Source organism: Mugil cephalus, chromosome 3 (assembly GCF_022458985.1).
Source record: "Mugil cephalus isolate CIBA_MC_2020 chromosome 3, CIBA_Mcephalus_1.1, whole genome shotgun sequence".
NCBI lineage: Eukaryota > Metazoa > Chordata > Actinopteri > Mugiliformes > Mugilidae > Mugil > Mugil cephalus.
This window is the reverse complement of record NC_061772.1, coordinates 4758029-4779455: the sequence shown is the minus strand read 5'-3', so window position 1 is coordinate 4779455 and position 21427 is coordinate 4758029. Positions and strand designations below refer to the sequence as shown.

The following is a 21427-nucleotide window of genomic DNA, read 5'->3' as shown; positions in this document are numbered from 1 at the left end:
TAAGGTAATTAATGGATTTTATTTTTCTCATGCATGTAGAAAGTGGGTGAAAACAACATTTTGTCCATGTGTTACAAAGCCATAGAGAGATGCTGAGAGAGCACAATGTTACTATGACAACAATACACACACTACAATAGTCTGGTGCCATGTCGGGAGTGGGGGGATTTCCCATCCTGCTTTCCCACTTCTTCCATCACTCATCCAGTTAGCCTGTAGAGGAGGCGTCACTTATGTAAGGAGTGTTTCATACATCACTATGACCAGTAAAGCCAGACATTCCTCAGTAATACATTCCTAGAATTGGTTTATTTCCAGGAAATGTTGTTACATACCAGGAGATGGACCCCAGTGATCTTGTGCAGACCATTATTCACATAGTGATCACCAGTGAAACTGTCCAAAATTTAATGGATGAATTGGCACAGAATTTACAGCCACCCACAGTTTCCAAATGAAAGTTCCCCCTAACTCAGTTGGCATTTGTGGCTAACAGACAATTCATATTCAAATTGTTATTCATTTCAGGCAGCACCATCATCAGGTCAACATGTCAGTACATCCAATAGTTTGGTTTATAATCGATTGCCAGCAAAACAGATGACATTCCTCTCAGCCTAAGGTGAACTTTGTGTTTAGTGACAATTAAATTTGAGATGTAGGTTATCTAGCATGCTAACATGTTTAATTAATATGATAAAAAAAAAAAAAAATCTAAATGTCCACATGTTAACATTGTCATGATGAGCATATTGACTTTAACAGTTGTCCAGACTGGTCTGACATCCTGAGGTAGCTTTATGAAACAGCTGAATCTTGGCTCAGTTTGGTGAGTTCATTTACACAAAATATTCACAATAAGCAAAGTTCGTCTGTGCCTTCGTTATGAAACGTCCCTGTGAACCACTCCTTCTACTCCAGCTTCTTTAACAGTAGCATGGCCCACGCGTGAACAGAGTGCTGTTTTGTGGCCGGTGCAAAGACAGGACGGTAAATGTGGTTTAGTCGCTTACTAAGGTGCAGATTTATGTGTGAACATCAGTGCTGACAAAGTGTGGAGCAGTTACCATCTGCTAGTTCAACTTTAAAAATGGCAAAAATGTGCTGTGCCTGCATTTATGTGAAGACAAGTTCCAATTATGTACCTCATGTCACACTCTTTCTCTCATGCGCACTCTCTCTCTCTCTCACACACACACATACACACACATATCACATGAAATAAATAGCAACGCAACGTGTGCAAGAGTCTTTCAAGGGGGTAGCAAAATCCTTGGAGTTATAGAAGGATTCCATCATCAGTCATGCTAAATCAGACAATCTAGATACAAGGTGGTTTGTGTGTTCCCACAATCTTCCATCATATCCAACCATGCTAGTCCTACTACACACATCATATAAAAATCTATAGAAATATGACCATAAAAACTACCAAACCTTGGTTGGAAGAGTGATATTTTATATGACTTAGTTTCTCTCTGAAGACATTCACTGTGTATCGTTTCTTTCAAAGACATTGCAAATGTCCATGTTTTACAAAGCTGTTTCTTTAAAAATGACATGGTTTCTTTTTGTTTTCCCATGGAATAAAACATCAACAATAATAATAATAAGTGGTCTAAATTTAAAAATGACATTCCATATTGGTTCATTCAATACAAAGGACAGCCAGTTTTCACGTCTTTCTCCAGCTGTAATCCATCTTAACAATAATAAATATGGATGCTCAGGTAGATTTCACAGTGCATTAAATAAAACAGAAGACATGTGATGGAACACAGCCATGGGTGTGGTGAGGACAACTAATAATGAACTGTGCGAGTGTCTTTCGACCAGGTGCACTGCTGAATTTTGTCATTTGATAAGGTTGTAACATGCAAGTCAGATGTAACTCAGATGACCAATAATTTAATGTGCAAATAATAATTTTAAAAAACAGTACAAAACAGTTCCTGCGATAATTGAGGGTTTCACTTCATATTCAAGACAAGCCTGGTGGTTTAAAGCAAACTAAAAGCTTTTAGTCCTCATTTTAAACAGCAGGCAATAAATACATATCTTCCAGCCAGCAGTTGTCAGCCTTAGTGTGGACAAACATCACATACTCCCCCGTCTACGTTGCGAACTGCGGTTATGAGAGGCAGAACAATCTTCTTGCAAACTTGTGCAGGATCTGGTATCGAGTCTGTGGCCTGTTGGTCTGTCAGCTGTACCTGCAGGATGTCCAAAGAGTTGCTGGGCTGTTAAACTAACATGAGGAGGGAGAGTGTGTGTCTTTAGTCTTAGTCTTTCTTGCCTGCACACGTGCATGTTCATGCCTCCTCTTCACAGTCAAAGTTTTTGTGTGCATGTGTGTGTGTGCGTGTCACTGTCAGGGTACGTGGGGTAGTGTGTTGGGGAGTGTGTGTATGTGTGGATGGGAATGTGCATGTGTTTTTGTCAGGGGTAGCGTAGCATGGCGGTCAGGGGGCAGGCGCGTGGACAACTGCTCGTCTTCTGCAGCGCCACCTGCAGACAGAGCAGTAACACAGATGGTGCTGTGGCACGGACCAGACACAGTGTGTTCAGTGTGATCACAGGTGGACTGGAGCTTTGGACACGGCTTGGCTGGATGCTCCCTTGGTTCAGTTGAAATTAAATTGCATTTAATTTCAACTTCTTTTGCATTTGATCATACGTACACACAACATGCAACAAACTTTATTTTATTTAGTTGTGATTACATATTTCGCTCTTATTTTCAACATTGTTGTAATAGAATAGATCTGGAGAGTGTTAGTACTAGTTTCTGTTCTACGCTTACTTGGAGTATCGCACATGACTAGAAATAATAAATAAATAAAATATTAAAAATAATAAAACAATAAAGAAAGGTAAAAGAAAGAAAGAAAGAAAGAAAGAAAGAAAGAAAAAAAGAAAGAAAGAAAGAAGAGTGCATTATTCTTTTTTTATTTTATTTTTTATTTTTTGGAAGCTCAAGGATAATTCCATTCAATTCACTTCTGAAGACCAGGTCTGAGTTCAGTCAAGCAGTTAAAATTACTAGGTGGTTTAAAATTGGGATATGCCACTAGGATTGGGACTTATTAGCCAAAAGATTTTACCTCAGTTTGGGTATTTAGGTGATTATTATTATCATTATTATTTGGTTACTCATATGTTTGTGTTAGTGTGGTTGCTCACTTGTCTGAGCAGTAACTTTCTCTCTGATATTTTGTTTGACTTCCTTTTTGTTTCCCTACTGACCATTCACTCGGACATAGACACTGATTACTGATGTACTGACTGCACATTTGATTTGATATGATGCCATTTGTTTAAAATATTCATATGTTTCGTCCTTCCTTTGAGCCAAGCTGTGATAAAATAAATACGTTCAATTAAATGATAACTGGGGGAAACACAAAAAAGCATAAATGAAATTGAAAAACTGTTATTAGTGGAGTGTATATGTAGCTACTACTCCAGCCATGTTAGTTAATTTTTTTTTTTTTTAAATTAGGATTAGGTATCTCAATAAAAACTGAAGTGGTCTAGGGCTGGTGTGGCCTACCGCTGCCTGGATCCATACTGGTCTGGTTTCCAGTGATGTGGTGCCAGTACGCAGACCGGGGTAGAATGGCAGTAGGGGTGCAGGGGTAAGACCCACTATCTGAACCCTTGGACAGCAACTAGGAGTCAAATGTACACATCAATGATTTAGAAAAAGAGCACTGTAGAACACATTTAAAAACTACAACATTTACAGTTAAATATCTAGAATAATATTAGTGAATTTCTATTGCTACTGAAAGTATGACAAGAAGTACTGTAAATAAAGTATTTCAGACATCCAGAACCACTGATGGAGAGAGCTGACACAACCTAATGAGATTTATATCACAACCATTTCTTTTTGCTGGCAACGTGAGTCCATTATTTCTTGTTTGTCTCTTTTGATTGGTTTTGGTAACACACAATATCTACAATGTTGCTGTTAGCTGCTCGTTGCTGCCGGAGTCAGCACTGTTGACAATATTAAAAAACTGAAGCGGTAACGTCGCAGGCTGCTAAACCAAGTAATGCTCTTAAAGTTGCTGAAAAGTTCCACAGATTTCAAAATCACTACTTTCCACATGCTCCTTTTATCCAGGGCAAATATACAGTTACTCAACGAGCAGCTTCCAGAGATACAGCATATTGCAGTAGAAAGAACAAGAATTTAAAGAATGTACGTGCTCAGTGATATTACATTACATTGTACTACTTATATGAATATCGTACCTCGGAGTAAGGGTTCAAAATAAAGTGAGCAAACCATGGTATTAGCTCTGTTACGTAAATGAAGAATAAATAGCTGCATACTACAGGTATCATTTTCCTGTTGTGCCTGCATAGTGTTTCTCACATACGCATTGTCTCCTGTATTATATTATGATTTTGCAAATATCCAAATCACCAAATTAAATATGCATGAGCCATGTCTATTATGTGAGCACAGTAAAACCAAAGAGTGTCAACTTTGTTTTTTGTCATTGCATTCTGTGATCATCTATGAGGTGGTGTGAGCCAGGCCCTCACCCTGCTGTTTTTCTCCATCTCCAGTACGACCTTCTTGTGCTGCTCGGCGATGGCCAGGGTAGAGCAGTGAACCCGCTGGTAGATCTGCTCCCCCTCTCTGGTCTGGAAGGTGTAGAGGCCTTCACCACTGTCACACATCCTGCACACAACAACTCAGTAAGAAGCTGGTGTCCAAAACTGCAGGGGCTGGGACATCCTGACCTTAAAACTGCTGAAGCAAAAGACACATTTTCCACCAAAGCTGACACAAATTCTGCATGTGTGCGTTTTAACCGACGATGTGTGTAACTTGTGTTTGTCAATGGGCAGTCAGGAATCACACATGTGCCTCGTGCTTGCCCTAGCTAGTCCATTCTTGTCTCACCGTCCAGCTTCAAAGGTGAAGCGGGTGGCGTCACGGCCATAGCGGCGCAGTGAGGAGAGAGGCCAGGTAACCAGCTTGGTGCGAGGGTTGTGGATGTCCCACAGGTAAATGTTCTCATGAGTGATCTGCATCATGCACTCCCCATAGATGTCTAGGTTTGGACAGGGGAGGAGAAACACGTTGAATCGCTCTGAGGAGACAAAGAATGACAGGAACCAGGTCAGGGCCTTGTTTTCGCTATATTTAATGTCACAAATTTCATCTCGTTGAAGAGCAAACAGCAGAGTGTTAAATAATGGCCCAGAAGTTAGCTTGGTAGTTACATTCCATTTCGTTGTTCACCATAATTCTTTATTAATGTTTTAATTTCAGAAATGTTCCTGTTTTTTTCTGTTGACAACTTATGTTAAATGTTAAAGGTATCTAAAGCCAACTGTAGACTTCATCCATTCCCATGGCCCATAGTTCTATAAGCATAGCTTAGCATAGCATAGCTCGCTCTAAGCAAGTACATAGCTTTGAAGCAATGAGCGGTTGTAGTTGATTGGAGAGAGCAGCTGTTCGCACAATTTTCTACTGTTCCCCAGACGATCTAGGTGTCTAGATAGCACAGAACTGATATCTGATCACTGGTCTGATCTGGTCACTTAGGACACACGGTGCGAATCACATAAACACGTAGCTGGCATGGGGGCTTTCCCTCCACGTGTTTGATCTGTGATTCACATTGTGTGTGTGAAGTACCTGTGTGTTCACACTGCACTCCTGCAGCCAGGAGGTCAGGCTCTCCCATACTGATATCGTTGAGCCGCAGACCCAGACACTCGATCGACAGGGTCTTGAACCAGTCCTCTGCCTCCAGTTCTGCCAAGGTGTGAGCGAGAGACGGACAGGTGGTGAGGGAGAGAGCAGGAGAGGGGCAGAGAAAGAGCGAGAAATCACATCTATCTGTTAATTCCTTTGCTCACGAGATCACTATTAAAACCTGTGCTTAGCAACTGTATCCGGCAACCACTGCTGCAGCTACAGATGTTGTGTGGTGTTGTTTGCATGTGTGATGTGTGTGTGTGTGAGTGAGTCCTCACATTACCTGATTCACAAGTGAAGGTGCGTGAGGTGTCATCTGTAAACACAATGGCCACTGCCTGTCGTTTGGTGTCCCGAGGCAACCGTGTGATATTCTTGACATTGCTAATCTCTATCACCTAGGCAGCAAGTGGGAGGGAAAGTAGAAATCACGTCTGAAATTTGTTTTTGTTTCATCAAAGTGGTGACGCATCAGTAAAGACAAAATAATACACATTGTATGTATGAGCTAATGATGCAGTTGCAGGCCTGCAACATTCAAATGTAGGATCTTTATTTGGAAATATCTGACTGTTTCTGTTCAGAATCGTATTAACTGATGAGCTACGGCTCTGTTTGAGCCTGTCTGACGCCGTTCTCCCATAATCCCTTTCAGATTTCAAGTGTTCCGTAGCTTCTGTGCATGTCAGTTGTCTCAGTCCGTCTTGTATTTTGGAGATTGCGTGGAAAAGGTTCACATCTTAAAGTTTCTGGAAGCCAACATGTCTGACAACCTCCCCTGGTCTATTAACACCACAGATGTTGTGAAGAAGGCACAGCATTGCCTGCATTTCCTGAAAACCCTGCAGAAGCTGTACCGCCACCAATGAAAGAGTTTATCTCCCAAAGCAATCCAGTCCATTAATAAACACATTCAGACACAATAAAGCCAAACATTTAGAATATATATTGCAATATACATTTATCATAGTCTTGTTGTATTTTTGGAAGGATATTTAAAAATTTGTTCTGTCTTGCATACAATGAAATTTAATTTCATTTTATTTCATACCTCTTCTATTGTGTGGATCTTACAAAAATACGTTGACCAGTTCCATGCCAGCAGGTACTTCATAAAATAATATATGACTGAGGTTTCTTACAGTTGGTTTTGGAAATACTCAAATCGTTGGAATCTTATCAATAGAGATGCGCATAAAACTTTTCCTTTCCATAACAGTCATCAAATATTCAGTGGGGTTGTGAATGCATGCAGCTGAATCCCTTTGTATAATGGCTAACTCTCAAAGACTTCCGTTTTCCATCAAGGACACACCTAAAGTCTTGTGCTTGTAGAATAAATGGTGCTGAAAAATAACAGTACCAAATATTCAGGAAGTAAAACATGCAATAATTAATGTTTAATTGTAGTTTAGACAAATTCTTCACACATCATACAAAAGAAATTATTTTCAATCATTGCAATCACACCAAATAAGGGCGGTAAATTCAATCTACAACTTCACTTCAAGTTTACTTGCTTATGGAGAGATGACGAAGATGAACTGAAGTGGCTTATCACAACCTAACTGTAACCTTTAGCCTAAAGCCAAGTTTTAACCAGTTTTAAGCCTCAGAAATGACTAAATGTCCCCACATCACTATATCATAGAAATGTAGCCCCAAAAATAAAAATGAGACCACACACACACACACACACACACACACACAATTACACATACACACTTACTTTAGGACTTGCTCTAATGAAAGCAGCCTTCTCATCAGGGTATTTCTCCAGACGACGAGGTCCTTTACTAGATGACTTCTTGAACACCAACCAACAACGGCGATAGATCTGTAATACAACCCCATCACCACCATCACACACACAAGCACATCACTGTTACAAGATGTATTATTGTCGTGCTAAGAGTTCTAAATGCTTAATGTTTACTGGTGAATCATGGATCAGATTTTGACACTTCTGTCTTCTGCCCTCTTTTTAAAAACACAACAGTTTGTGAATTTTTATTAAAGTTTAAAAGTAATGAGCGTCAGGTACACTATAATTGGCACGCTACTTCAAAAACTGCCATCTGCTGACTGCTGTGGTTTCCAGCTTAACCAATAAGATTGTGCTGGAAATGGACCCACCTTCGTGGTAGGTGGTGCACTTAATATCCATAATGGGTTTATTTCTAAATGGTTGATGTTACTGAACGCCACACTCATGAGAATTCTTTTGATTTTGCGAAAAAGCAGTGACAACATTGAGATTCAGCTCTGCTTCTTTTGTCGCACACTGATGGAAGTGACTCACCCTATTTGAAGGTTAAGAGTAGATGGAGGAATGTTAAAGAAGGAATGCAAATAACACATCCAGTAATTTAAATTTCATCCCTTTAAACCTGCTCTTTCACGGTATGTTTTCTTCTGCCCTCCAGCTTTTTTTTTAAATTATTCTGACAGTAAATGCATGTTTTCTGCACTTGAAAACTAGTCACGGTGTACAAGGACAAGAAGAACCAGCTTGTGAAGGACAAACCCAAAATCGCTGCTCAAAGTGTGAATTTAAGCCTTTTGCAGACACACTATTTCAACCATGTCCGCATAAAAACAGTATTTCTTCTTTGATGTGAGCAAATCTCTCTGGAATGGTGATAATTCCCAACAGTTTTACATTAGTTTCATCTTTGAAGCTACGAGAAGGAAGCAATTAGCACTTCTATCTTCCTCGTTTCTGCCTCCCCTGTCTCCTCTCTTTAACTTCACTTAGCACTCCTCACAGCACGTTGGTCTGCTGAGACCCTATTACTCTATTACTATAACACAGGATGGAGAAGAGATACAGAGAAATAAAGGAGGAGGAAGGATGGTTTAAGAGGAAATAAAGGGTATGAAAGCAGTAGAGGTGTACATCTATCTATCTATCTATCTATCTATCTATCTATCTATCTATCTATCTATCTATCTATCTATCTATCTATCTATCTATCTGTCTGTCTGTCTGTCTGTCTGTCTGTCTGTCATATATTTATATCATACAAACATGTATTCAAGTTGTATCCCCAGGCATTTATCTGTTCATCCGTTTATCTGTCAAACCGCACCCTGCAGAGCATGTGAGGTAAAACCAGTTCCATCGTTGCTTTATTTTGTCAGGAACATGTCAGGAGTGTATCAATTGCATTATATTTATATATATATAATATATATATATACTATATTATAATATATATAAATAAATATATATATATATATATATATACTGTATGTTTTTCATGATTTCAAGCTTATTTTTCCTCCTAAATTGATCTCACTATTTCTATGAAGTTTGCTTGTTAGTTCCAAAACAGATTCACCAAGGTCTTTTCATGTAAATTATCATATCATGTTTTCACTTCATGTCTGCACATCACTCCATCAGTCCTGATCTCAATCCAGTTATCTCAATTCAGTTTCTCTTCACCTAGCCCCAGGTGGTTACTAATCACCTATCACATCGCTCTTATTGTGCACAATATTAAATATAATTGTTACTGTTCCCGGGTAAGGAAGCGTTGCCTGATTGAAATAACCTTGATTAGAGATTTCAACTGTTAATATCCCTGGTAAATAAACTTTTGAAATGTGTAAAATGGTGTTTCTTTCTGTGGTCTATTAAATCTGCTGTTAAAACCAAATTAAGACCAAAACTTACAGTGGAAGTAACAAAAAGCACTGCAAGTAATTTAAAAAAGAAAAAAAAGAAAAGAAAAATGAAAAGAAAAGAAAAGAAAAGAAAAGAAAAGAAAAGAAAAGAAAAGAAAAGAAAAGAAAAAACAAACCAAAACAAAATTCAGAAAACCAGGATCCAAGAGGAGCTGAACTAGGAAACGAGAGGGTCCATGAAAAAGCTGATAACTCAACAGATGACTTGACAAAGTACCACCTTCCTAATATTGTGTAGGTCTCCTTTGTGCCTTCAAAACAGTTGTGACTCATCAGAGAATGGACATGGGTCTTCTGAGGGTGTCCTGTGTTGTCTGGTAATAGAATGTTGTTAGTGGGGGTCTTTGGGTCCTATGAGTTGAGGGGAGGGGCCTCTGTGGATCATCCCACAGATACTTGATTAGTTTGAGATCTAGTGAATTTTGAGGCCAGGTCAACACCTTGTTCTGTTCTCCGTGTATTTTTAGTTGGTCCTAAAGTCTTCTTGTGTGTGTGTCTGTGTCAGGCTGCTGCCATCAAGGAGTGTCATTGCTATGGGGTGGGGGTGTCTGGTCTGGTCTAGGTGGGTGCTGCTTGTCTAAGTAACATCCACGTGAATGTCAGGTCCAAAAAATTCCCAACAGAACAATGAATTGTTGCAGGATGGTCAATTAATGTTGTGATACTGCATACTGAAAAAAGGACCAATCATAAAATCATGGATAAAATCATGGGAAAAACAGACAAAAAGTAAAGCAGGACACTAAAGTTGTCTTAAGTTGTTGTCTGGTAGAATGGCGATGTTAGTTAGGACTTTTCTATTTTCAATTTCAAGACGGGCCATAACCCCCTAATGCACGTTGATGACCACCTAGAAAGAAAATCTATTATGTACTTCGATCAAAGCATCAGTCATCAGTGGTCAAATTAGCCAGCAGCCTCTGACCTTTCTTGTTTTCTGAATTTACCACAAGATATACTGCAATACGAATTACTCCAGACCCAATAGTGCCAGCATTTTACAGGTGACTATCATGCATATGTTATAGGGGGCCATTGTTTATATTACTTCTCATTACATTGGTGAGGTGATATTCCTGCAGACGTTCACTGCAACATAATGCAGTTTAATGCAGTCCAAATTTTCATCTGTCCAGAATGAATGACCTGAATTGGCTGCTTGATAACCTGGCTGCCTGTCAAAACAAATAAAGAGGAGCTCAAGATGGAGAAGCAGTAGCAGCATGCACAGCAGCAGTGGAGGTAGATATTGCATGTGGAGGAACAGGTGCCTGTACCTTAAGCTCTAAGTGCAGTGAGTAAAACTGAATCCAAGTGTCACAAACTTGAGCTAATATAATCTGACAGCCAACACGATCCATCCAAACTGTGGTGACAGGTAGCTGTATTTATAGCTGCAGTCACCAACGTGGTCAAGTGCATCTGCAGCCATTAAGTCTAACCCATTTATTCAGTGTATGTGCAGAAATAAAGTGATTGTAATAGATATACTCTCTAGAAGGCTGGCCTGCCATGGGTTTGCTTATTTTCTTGTCTTAAAATGTAAGTGCTGGAAAAGCAGAGATCAGAGGAAGTTTCTAAAAGGATATCCAGATCTATCCGCCTTATATCTTCACATTTACAATGACCTCACACTATCACATTTAATTCCTCGTCTCAGAGACTTTTCAGGGCCATAACATAAATGGAAATTTCATTTACATTACTTTTTATGCATCTGTTGAGGATTGGAACAGCCGTGTTGGAGCCAGAGCAGAGCCTCACTAGCAGCACAGCATCATGGATGTTAAGTCTGTTAGAACATCTCTGCTTTCCTCAGCTCAGTTCCCGGTAACACGTCCAACTCTTACTCTGGGTTCTCAGATTTCCATCTACCAGTCCCAGCTTTGTATTGAGTATAAACTATTAGGTACTTACTGTGCCTTTGGATTTGGGTTCACCTGATTATCTACAACATGAGTAACTGATGGTAGTGACTTCACAGAGAATCATCCCCCAACACAGAAGCTGTACACAGCTTGCACATTTCAATGTGATAATCACAAGGAAAGCTGCTCATTAGGATCATTGCCAGCAGAGCATTTCTGTCTGCATGTAGAGAGTGAAGTTAACCTTGGAAACGAGGCAAGCCATTTGGCTTACGTGGCCTCTGGCAGCAGCACGTCTGGGGTTTTATCATTTGGGTTTGTTGTTCCCGTTGAGATATATTAAGCATGACTTCCCTAGTCTATCGACCCAGCCTTGAGGAAGGCTTCAGCTCTGCAGGTCTTCTCTGCCTTAAGGATGCTCAGACGAACTCAGATAACCCTCCTTTTTCCTCTCTTTGTACTCATGCCCTCGTCTCAGTTGTTCCTCTGGGTTGTCATCACTGTGTTATCTCACTGAGTATAGTTCACCCTTAGAGTCACAATTGTGAGACTTAAAACAACTTGGTTAATGAACCTGAACCGAAAGACACTATATTTCAACAGTTCACTACATTGTGCTATTGAGCGACATCTTTCAGCTCAGTGTTTTGTTTTCAATTAATGTCGCTGCTTTAATCAAGCAAGACAACTATTTTCTTCAGGAGTTGTTGGACTCATTGTCATCAGGTGGACATAAAAAACAGGTGAGAATCTAATCGTGCTGGCAGCTGGCTTCACTGCTCACAAATATAGTTCATTGTGTCATCCCACATACTAAAGTAACACATTGTTGGCAGAATGGCACAAACAGGAAAACTTCCATTATTCCTTACTTGGTAGTGTTCAAACATCATTTGCCCCGTTGCTTAGACAGTTTAAGTTTAGAGTAGAGAGAAGCTTGGAATTGAACAGCTGCTGCTTGACATTAAAGAGGGGGACCAGTTGAGGTTGAGGATGACCAAGAACAAGCATAAACATGCTTTGAAACAGCCCAAGAGGAGGTGGAAAAAACTGCTACAAAGAAGGGTGCTTGGACAGAAACAGTAAGTGTGGTGAAAATAGAATAAGGGGCAACAACTCTAAAACAGACACAATAGATAAATAATAGAATCGTGGAAACCAGCTGGGATAAATGACTTTAAAAGTAAATTAATTTAAACATAATTTCTATCAGCCAGTAAGAGCATGGGTAAAAACACACATCTGGAGAAGAAGCACAAAATGACAATATATCCTAACAGTCTGTTCCCCCGCTATGGTCCTAGCTTTCTGAAGGCAGCATCCAGGATTTTGAACAAGGAGCCAATCTTGCCAGTCAGCCATGGTTTCTGGTTGGCATGGAGAATAACGTTTTTGTTACAGTCACGTCATCAATACACTTGCTGATGTATGCAGTTACTGTTTCTGAATATCCTGTAGGTCAGTTAGATTGCTGCAACCAGCTGTGTCCCTGAAAATGTTCCATTCAGTGGTGTCAGAGCTGTCCAGTAGTGCTGAGGTAGCTCCCATCAGGCTATACTCTGATCCACTTTTGAACCTGTTTGACCGTCCTCACCCCGGATCTATAGCCGAACATTATAATGGAGAAGTGGTCTGAGAGGCAGTGGCAGGGGAGGCAGGCCATGTATGCCTCTGATTGTAATTTTGTCTGGTTCACATGCTGGTGAACCTTAGGTAGCACACATTTCAAGTTCGTGTGGTTAAGTACCCAGCTACAATAAAAAATCCATTAGGGTGGGCAGGTGATTGTTGTTCACGGAAGGCGTTATGAAGTTCCTTCAGTGTATCTTTACCATTAACACCCAGAGAGATGCACCCAGCAACAATCACAATGGCTGTAAATCCCTTAGGCAGACAGCAGAACGTGCAACTCATGATCATAAACTCCAGCAGCAGTGAACTTTGTACTGAGGAAACCACCTGACACCATGCTTTGTTCATGTAAACACAGGTTTCCCCCACGAGATGCCACCCTCTATTTCAAGAACTCTCTGGGCTTGTTCTGCTTCCTCAGTGGGCAATTATCTAGACTGTACGACAACTCGCGTTATATTTTTGGCCTTTTCATTCAGGTGGCTAAAATTTACAAAGCACAGTACATCTAACTTACGTAGTTGTAATGTCCTTGAAGAACTGCACCATATTTACTGGAGTCAGGTCACATTTGTTTCAGGAAGGCTAGTTAATTCTGCCCATGATAGTGGGGTTTCTTTGGACATACTGTATTGTACTTTTGTTATTGAGTAACACTATATTACAATAGCAATATGTTAGAGGTTTTCATCACCAGTTTCCACGTAAGTATCTAATCGTAAACAGACACTAGTCATGCAAGTTCCCGATGTGTAACACTCACAGATGTGTCTGTTTAAACCTCAACTCCCACCACTCCTTTAGAAATGAGGAAGCTGCTTCGATGAAACATCCTGAAGAAACTGTACAAGTCCAGTTACTTTGGCTTAGTGTTTTTTGGGTAAATCAGTTAATATTTAGCTTAAGAATACATGACTGAACAATCAACAACAAATCAAAAAGCACTGAGCCTTTGTCTTTGGACACGATCAACATGGAAATGTTCACAAGAAGGCTCATCAACACTTTAAGTGTTAGTACCACCACCTCTCATTTTACAGTGTTTGAAAAGAGTCACTTTTGTTCACAGAAGCATATATAAGCTTATCAGGGTGCAAAAACAAAGCATTTTACTTTGAATTTAATATTACCACATACACCGTACTGTATGTCACAAGCACATTGAAAGCGCACGGTAATGGCAATGGAATGCCTGTGTGACTATCTGCTTTGCAGAGTATAGGTAGACTATACTTGTGCAAAATGTTATATACCTCATAAATAGGTTGAGGTTTCTTGTAGGCTACTACCAGTTGGGATCACTCTACAGTGATATATAGGCTATAACATAGCTAGGTCAATTGTCAGAGAATGCTTTTGTAGTATTTCACTAGTAATGTGCTTGATTTATTGTCTTTGGGGTCGTTTATGAACAAATGTAACTCTGGTAACTTCCTATTAGATTCTATTTAAGCCTGGAACTTGTCCTTTGTTTTCTCTAATATCAGGGTGGAGATGTGTTTTAAGTTTCCAAATGTACTCAGTCCTGTTTATACAGCAGGTATGATATGTTTGTGACGAATATGAGATTTAACAAAGACACACACTCACCCCCAGCTTGCGGCTGCGCATGCGTACGTAGCCCTGCTTGACGATGTCGTTGAAGTTGGTGGCCATCTTTGGAGAGGTGGTAACCTGATGACTACCGCTGTGGACACCATCCAGATGTTTCCAGATGTTCCCTTAACCCGTCCTTAACCAGTCTTTCCTCTGTTTGTGCGTCCTTCTTCTTACTTTTTCTATATATAACCCTTAGTCTGTCTCCTCCTCCTTTAACTTTGCCTTTATTCCTTTCGCTCTCCTCAGGTGGATTTGGTTTTGTCCTCCTTTGTGTGGTACTCCCGTGAGTTTCTCTTTTCTTCCATCCTGCTTTCATTCACTCTTCATCAGATGATTCTCTCATCTCCTGCTGTGTTATTTCTTAGAAGTGAAGACACAAAGAGATAGACATAAAATGATTTATGTACATAACTGTGTTTATAGAAGTCAGAATCCAAATACTTTTTCACAGTTCCTGACATTTTCCTGACACTGTTTCTACATTTTAGGAATGCAAGATAATAGCAGAAAGAAAGATTTATGTCAGGGTTTTTTTTTTTATTATTATTATTTCACCAGTTTCTCAGTGAGTCAGAAGTACATTTAGTACTTCTTAACATTGCACATAATCATTCCACATGACTCTCACACTAAGTCAGTTCACACACATTTTACTCAGTTCTGCCCACGTATATTTATATTGGATAAAAGCCAGGGGTTTGTGGTGGCCAAACTACTGAAGCATGCTTGAGGTCATTGTCCATTTGGAAGAGCCATTTGCAATAGAGCTTTGACTTCTGGGCTGATGTCTTGAGATCACCTTTAAATCTTACTTCCTAATGATCCCATCCATTTTCTGAAGTGTAAGTGGGATGGTGTTCTAACTCTATGTCTATGGTCATATCTGGCATAAAAAAATAAATAAATTAAAAAAAAAGACATGAAGGACAGCACAAGGTGTTGACTTGGCCTCCAAATTCACTAGATCCCAGACACAATAGGACACCTATGTCCATTCCCCGATGAGTCCCAGCTGTTTTGGAGACACGAGTGGAGACCTACACAATATTGGGAAGGTGGTTATAATGTTATGCTTGATCAGTGTATATTAAGTAAATTCCTTACCTACTTTTTGCTTCTATTTATCTATTATTTAGTTTTAGCTAGAGTGACAGAATATTTTAAAAGGTTCACGTTACTATTGAGCAGACATCTCCTCGGGTGCTTTTGTCTTTGCAGATGAACATTCAAAATAGAGGTTGTCTGTTCTTTCTAAATGCTTGAGGCAAAACTCTGCTCACACAAGGGGCATCCCTGTTGTGCAGGAGTCCTTAATGTGACCCAGGATGCATTCTGTACTCACACTGCTCAATGAATGTGGTCACAAGCAGCCCAGGCCACTTCCGATTGTGGTCTGAGTGATCGGATATCAAACGCGTCCTTAATGTGTACACATGAGCTGAGCGGAGCATGGGAGACAGTGCACAACTCCTTCATGAGCGGTATTGATTATCCAGATGATGGTACCTTCTTCAGGCATTTGGAAATTGCACACATCACAATTCTTTTTGGGAGGTGATTTCTTTTAATTTTCCAATGATGTCAAACAACGAATGATTGGAGGCTGGGGGGGGGGATTAAAACCATATAAAATGTTTGGTTTTCCACATATTATGAAAACGTCATCAATTTCCAATTTACTTCCTTTGAATACGTACTCCTTTACAATATAAATATATGAATACTGCTTATGTTTTGAACATAACAGGATAGACTCTGAACTGTGTTCAGCACTCTTTCATTCAGTAGTTCCAATCTGACATAGAAACAGCTGGTGTCATAGGCTAAGAACAATACACTTAGCTGTCTGATGCGCGTGGTCACGGGTAGAAGATCTAGTGCTGGAGAAAGTCATGAATGAAGTACAACACACAGAGGCACATTTCCTCTCGACAAAGCGGGGACACTTCACAGACCCACTTGTGACGATTAACAGTATCACGATTAACAGTATGATATACAGTATCACATATTATATAACTGCTTTCTGTGAACTCAGATGCACACGTGCAATATAATGCGTGCATGAATGTGTGTGGGTGGGAGCATGTGTTTGCCATCAGGTTAGGAGCAGTGGGGCGGACATTTCCTGTGGGGCTCAGTGGTAAATCTCCCTGACAACAGTGGAACGGAGACATTAAACTTTAACAAGGGGATCATTAACACACACAAAAACACATAATACACAAGATGGCAAAAGAGGAGACGGGAGCGGCTTATCATCATGGCAGTGTTGGTTTAGACAAGTGGCATAGGGCATTACAAACAAACTAACAATATCAGACTGAAAATAAAAGCACAAAATGATGAAGAAGACGCACAGACATGTCAGTGACTACAATGTACACATGTACACACAATGTAAATACAGCACTGATGTTCCCTCAGTGAAAAACACAGGTCAGGATGTAGACTTCAACTTCCTTGTAGAGTAGGTTTATCCAGATCTAAGATATAATAAACATTAACTATATGCTACTGAGGTATAAGTCCTAACCAAATACAACAAAAACACATTCCATGACTGATACTGGCTAATATTCACACTTTCACTGAGTCAAATCAAAGGATTACAACAGATGTTAAAACAGCATGTTGGCTTGACTGAAATCTCTCTTAACACTGAAACATTTGATCTACTTCTTGTTCCTACTAAGGAAGACGACACCACTATCAGCATTTACATATTAACTGAACTGTCAGTCCACTTTAGGCAAAACAAGAATGACCTCCAAAATCATACCATCCTGACTTGGAAATGTAGATGTTATCAACGCCATGGACCAACAGCATGTACCTAGCTTCAACCACAGCACATCAGCTTGTTGTAGGTAGCGTTCAGGATGGCATTCATCCAGGGAGACAACACTGAGTTTGAGGGATGTGGAAGTAGCTCAGAGGACCCCGAAGACCCTGATTACACTTGCAGAGACATGGAGAATGATGAGCCAAGTGAGTCTACGGATTCAGACTGCAGTGAATCAAATGATTTAGATGATGTACCTCAACCAAAGATGAACCCTGGCAGCAAAATACAACTGCCCCAGAAAAAAAAAATGTGTTCTTGGAGAAAGATGCCTTTTGAATTCCCTGAGTGCACATTCAAAGGACAGAGTGTCACACCTCTAGACAATCGTCCTACTCCCCTGGAGTATTTCATAAAGTTTTTTATTATTGAGTTACTGAAGGAGCAAACACATCTGTACAGTGTACAAAATCCGCACTTAACAGTAATGTTTCATCACTGTTAGATTGTTGGAATTGCAGATAACGTTCGGGTAGACCAGGTTGCACCTGTGAAATGTGTGGCCGGTGCAAACTCTGCAGTAATCAACGCAACCACCACCTTGTGTGAGAAACGCAATGTGCATATTTGTTTCACTGAGGGAAGTATTTTAAAATGTTTTAATTTGGCCGAGGCTAAACTGCCACACACAGTGCAAAGGATACAAATGTGTATCTGCATCTTAAGCATCTTTCTGAAACAAGTTTTTCAAATTTACCACATAGAGGTCTAAGAGAGACCTCAAACATTAGGCCAAATTTAATAATTTATTTCAGTATGCAAATTTTTGTGTTGTAAAACAAAGCTGAAAAAAACTGTTTCATTCATTTTATTTATTTATTTTTTTTTAAATATGAATTAAAAGACACATTTGGTCACCAAACAGAAAGAGATTGTAAAGTTGATTTATTCTCCAACAACGAATAAGTTTACCATTAACGCTCAATGTGACATATGTGTAGCATGTCATTTATACATTGTGCCTTCAGTTTGGCTTGCTCTGTAACAACACGTAGTTACGCCGTCAAACTGACACAGAGGTATAAACAACTGTGCATCAGAATTAAGACAGTCATTGCCGAAGTATTAAACATTATAATAAAAATAAATTACGTTAATCAATCCAGTTACATTTGAGTTCATATATTGCCATTCCAAATTGTTGCAAATTCCTAAATGCTTCTTATCCTAACTCCACATTCTTATTATCTGACTGTCTGTCGGCCACAATGAGTCATTCAGTGTGTTCACTTGAGGCAGAAATTTCTAAATAATAATATCTGTTCTCTGAGTAGAGGCCACACTTCAGAGCAAACTGTTTAACCTGTTGTTACTTTTTCAGTAAGGAACATTTACTGTCTCTTCTACAATTATCCGTTGGGCTGTTTATTCCTCACTTACTCAAACAGAATAGTCAGTTTGTTCAGCTAAGGAGGATATGCTATGTATGTAAAAAGGAACAGATCTGAATAAAGCAGTCCTGGGCTAAATGTTAGATCCATTAATGGTACAGTAATGAGTACAACATTTATATTTGCCCAAATATTATTATTCTGAATATCTTCCCCCAAGGACATTACCTGGCAGTCGCACGCAGAGGTATTTTAGATAATTAGCCTGAGTAGAAGCTGCAACAGCGGTTTGCAGTAAAGAGTTACAGCAGCCTGACTGTAGTTACAATATAATCACCAATTAAGGTACATTAAAGGGGTAGTAAGAATAAGGGCTTCTACACAGCGTGAGCAACTGGAGCCACTGTTGAAGCAAATTAGAGCAGATAGAAAGCTGGAGGGAAGTCTCCTTCCTCCTGCCTCTTCTTCCCTCATTCTACTTTCAACCTCTTCCTTCTCTTTCACCAAAATCGTCCCACCAGGGCATCCAAGAACCCAACATTGAGACACAAAGCCATACAGCAGATGGCAGCGATGTGTCGCAACTGCACTTTTTTTTTTTCTTGAAAAGTATGTACTTGTACTGCTTTGCTCTAAAGGCTGCCAGTACAGGCATTTTTAGGTTGTCATGCTGTTGTGTTACTGGTACTGGTATGTGGCCCGTGATCTAAAATGAGTTTGACACTGCTGGCAGACACCGTTCCTCATTCCGGATACAGTGGCCGCTCTGTAAATTACAAACACAATTGCTCCATTAGTAAAGCTTTGCTGTGTATGTGTATGCATGATTCCTGATGTGAGAACTTGAATCTGTTTTCACAGGGGCTCATTTCCCTTCCTGCCTCTTTTTTTGGGGCCAAATTGATGGGGACAAAAATTGCTGGAAAAGTCAGGGTCAAGCTATGTCTCCAGGATATAAATGTAAGCCAGTGTAAGGTGGGACACATGGCCGTGAGTATGTCTGTGTATTTCTATCGGACATATCCCTTGTAGGAAAGACAGGTTACACTTACACCATATACACACTTTTTTTATAATGGTAATATTTTCACGCTGCATTCTTACTTCTCCTCTATGTAGTGAAACATTTAGCCTGATATAACAATAATAAAAGGTTAGATTATAGCTGATATGGTGGTAGCTTACAGAAGGTAAAGGCTGAGGAAGCACCACTGGTGTGGGTCTAACCCATTATTAAACTTTCATGAACTGGCACCAATAGTGTGATCTTAATAATTTAGTGGACAAGAAACGATGGACTAAAAACGCATGTCTACACCAGTATGACGGAACAAAACGGGATAGCTCAGGTGAAGCTGAACAACTGCACTGTCACCACAAACTAACTCTTTGCCACCAGGGACACGTTCATTCCTCCGTGTTACCTGGTTGACAGCTGGGAAGCGGCCGGGTGGGGTCCCGGTGCTCGGACGGGGTCGCTCCGGCTCAGCCTCCGCTGACTCAATCTCCCTCTCCTGACCTTACTGCTGCAGAAGCTCCCGGAGCTCTAGTCCGCACCGTGCAGCTGCAAGCGACGACACATCAGAAATCCAACGGGACCGAAAGAGAAGCGAAAATCATCCCGCATTTAAATGACGTACAGAGCTCTCCTCGACGCTGCGCTGGTGCCTTGCAATAACATGACAAGTACACACACACAAAGACAAAATACAGCCAGACGGCCAGCCACGCTCCGACAGGCCCCGCCTCCTACCGTAATGCTGCAAAAAGCAGGGAAAGTACATCTTGTTGTCAAATAGAAGAGGAACAAGGACGGATATCTGAAAAATAATAGAAACACTTTCCACATGTTCTTTATCCATATTCTTTTCGCTTGCTGTTATATATAGTCCAGGCCATGCATACTGCTCCTTTATAGACAAACATGCACTAAGCTATATCTTGTCTATTTTAAACTAGATTACACATATTTACAAATATAATTAAAACTATTTGTTATGTCATTAGGATTAGTGAAATTTCTCACTGAATAATGGATGGAAAGTTTACCTGCTTGAATTGGAAATTTCTAAACTGGCAATCACTCAGTGAAGTGACTTTAGTTTGTTAGAGACTATGTGACCAGCAGGCTGTGTAGCATTCCCTAGGAAGCATAAATCAGCTACATAGATGGTTTGTGAGTACCTTCCAAAACAGCCCAAGGTGAATTTCTAACTGACTCTGTCACGACTTCGCTAAGGCAGCTAAGAATTTGATAACTTATGGTTAAATGAAGACTTTCTTAATAGAAAGGCCTTTTTTTAATCCGGCAATTAACTTCCCGTATAGATTTTGAATCACTATGCTGTTAAAAAATAGGTTTTAGATTAAACCAAAGCCGAGTCATTTCGCTGAATACAGCTGATCTCTCAGTTTCGCCGTGCATGAGCCGACCACATTCATTTTCAAACTGTTGCATTCCTGCAGTTGTTGGAGAAAGATTTTGACCTGAAATATTTGCTTTCAGTGGGAATACTGACTTGTTGCTTTCCGGTTCCTGCAAAAGACTAGTGACAGCTGTGATTGCACGTTAGACATCCACTTAGAAGGCCACCTTGAGACCTCCCAGGAAAGTCCAGCTAACTCAGTTCAATGTGAAATTTTAAAGTGAAATTGTGACAAGGTAAACATAAAGCCTGACATTTTGTCAGAAGCATGGCTGCTGAAATCATTTAGGTCTTATGTGATG

The 21427-nt window shown here is 40.0% G+C and overlaps 1 protein-coding gene across 1 annotated transcript; it reads right to left on the bottom strand.

Annotated features, from left to right (window-relative positions):
- dok4 (docking protein 4) lies at positions 1–20417 on the bottom strand. The gene is made up of 9 exons (XM_047581560.1): positions 20124–20417; positions 14515–14883; positions 7461–7568; positions 6015–6129; positions 5669–5788; positions 4925–5114; positions 4561–4699; positions 3554–3671; positions 1–2508 (listed from the first exon to the last, which is right to left on the bottom strand). The coding sequence occupies exons 2-9, from the start codon at positions 14578–14580 to the stop codon at positions 2372–2374; spliced, it is 993 nt and encodes a 330-aa protein (XP_047437516.1). The 5' UTR covers positions 14581–14883; positions 20124–20417; the 3' UTR covers positions 1–2371.
- Between the last annotated feature and the right edge of the window lie 1010 nt (positions 20418–21427).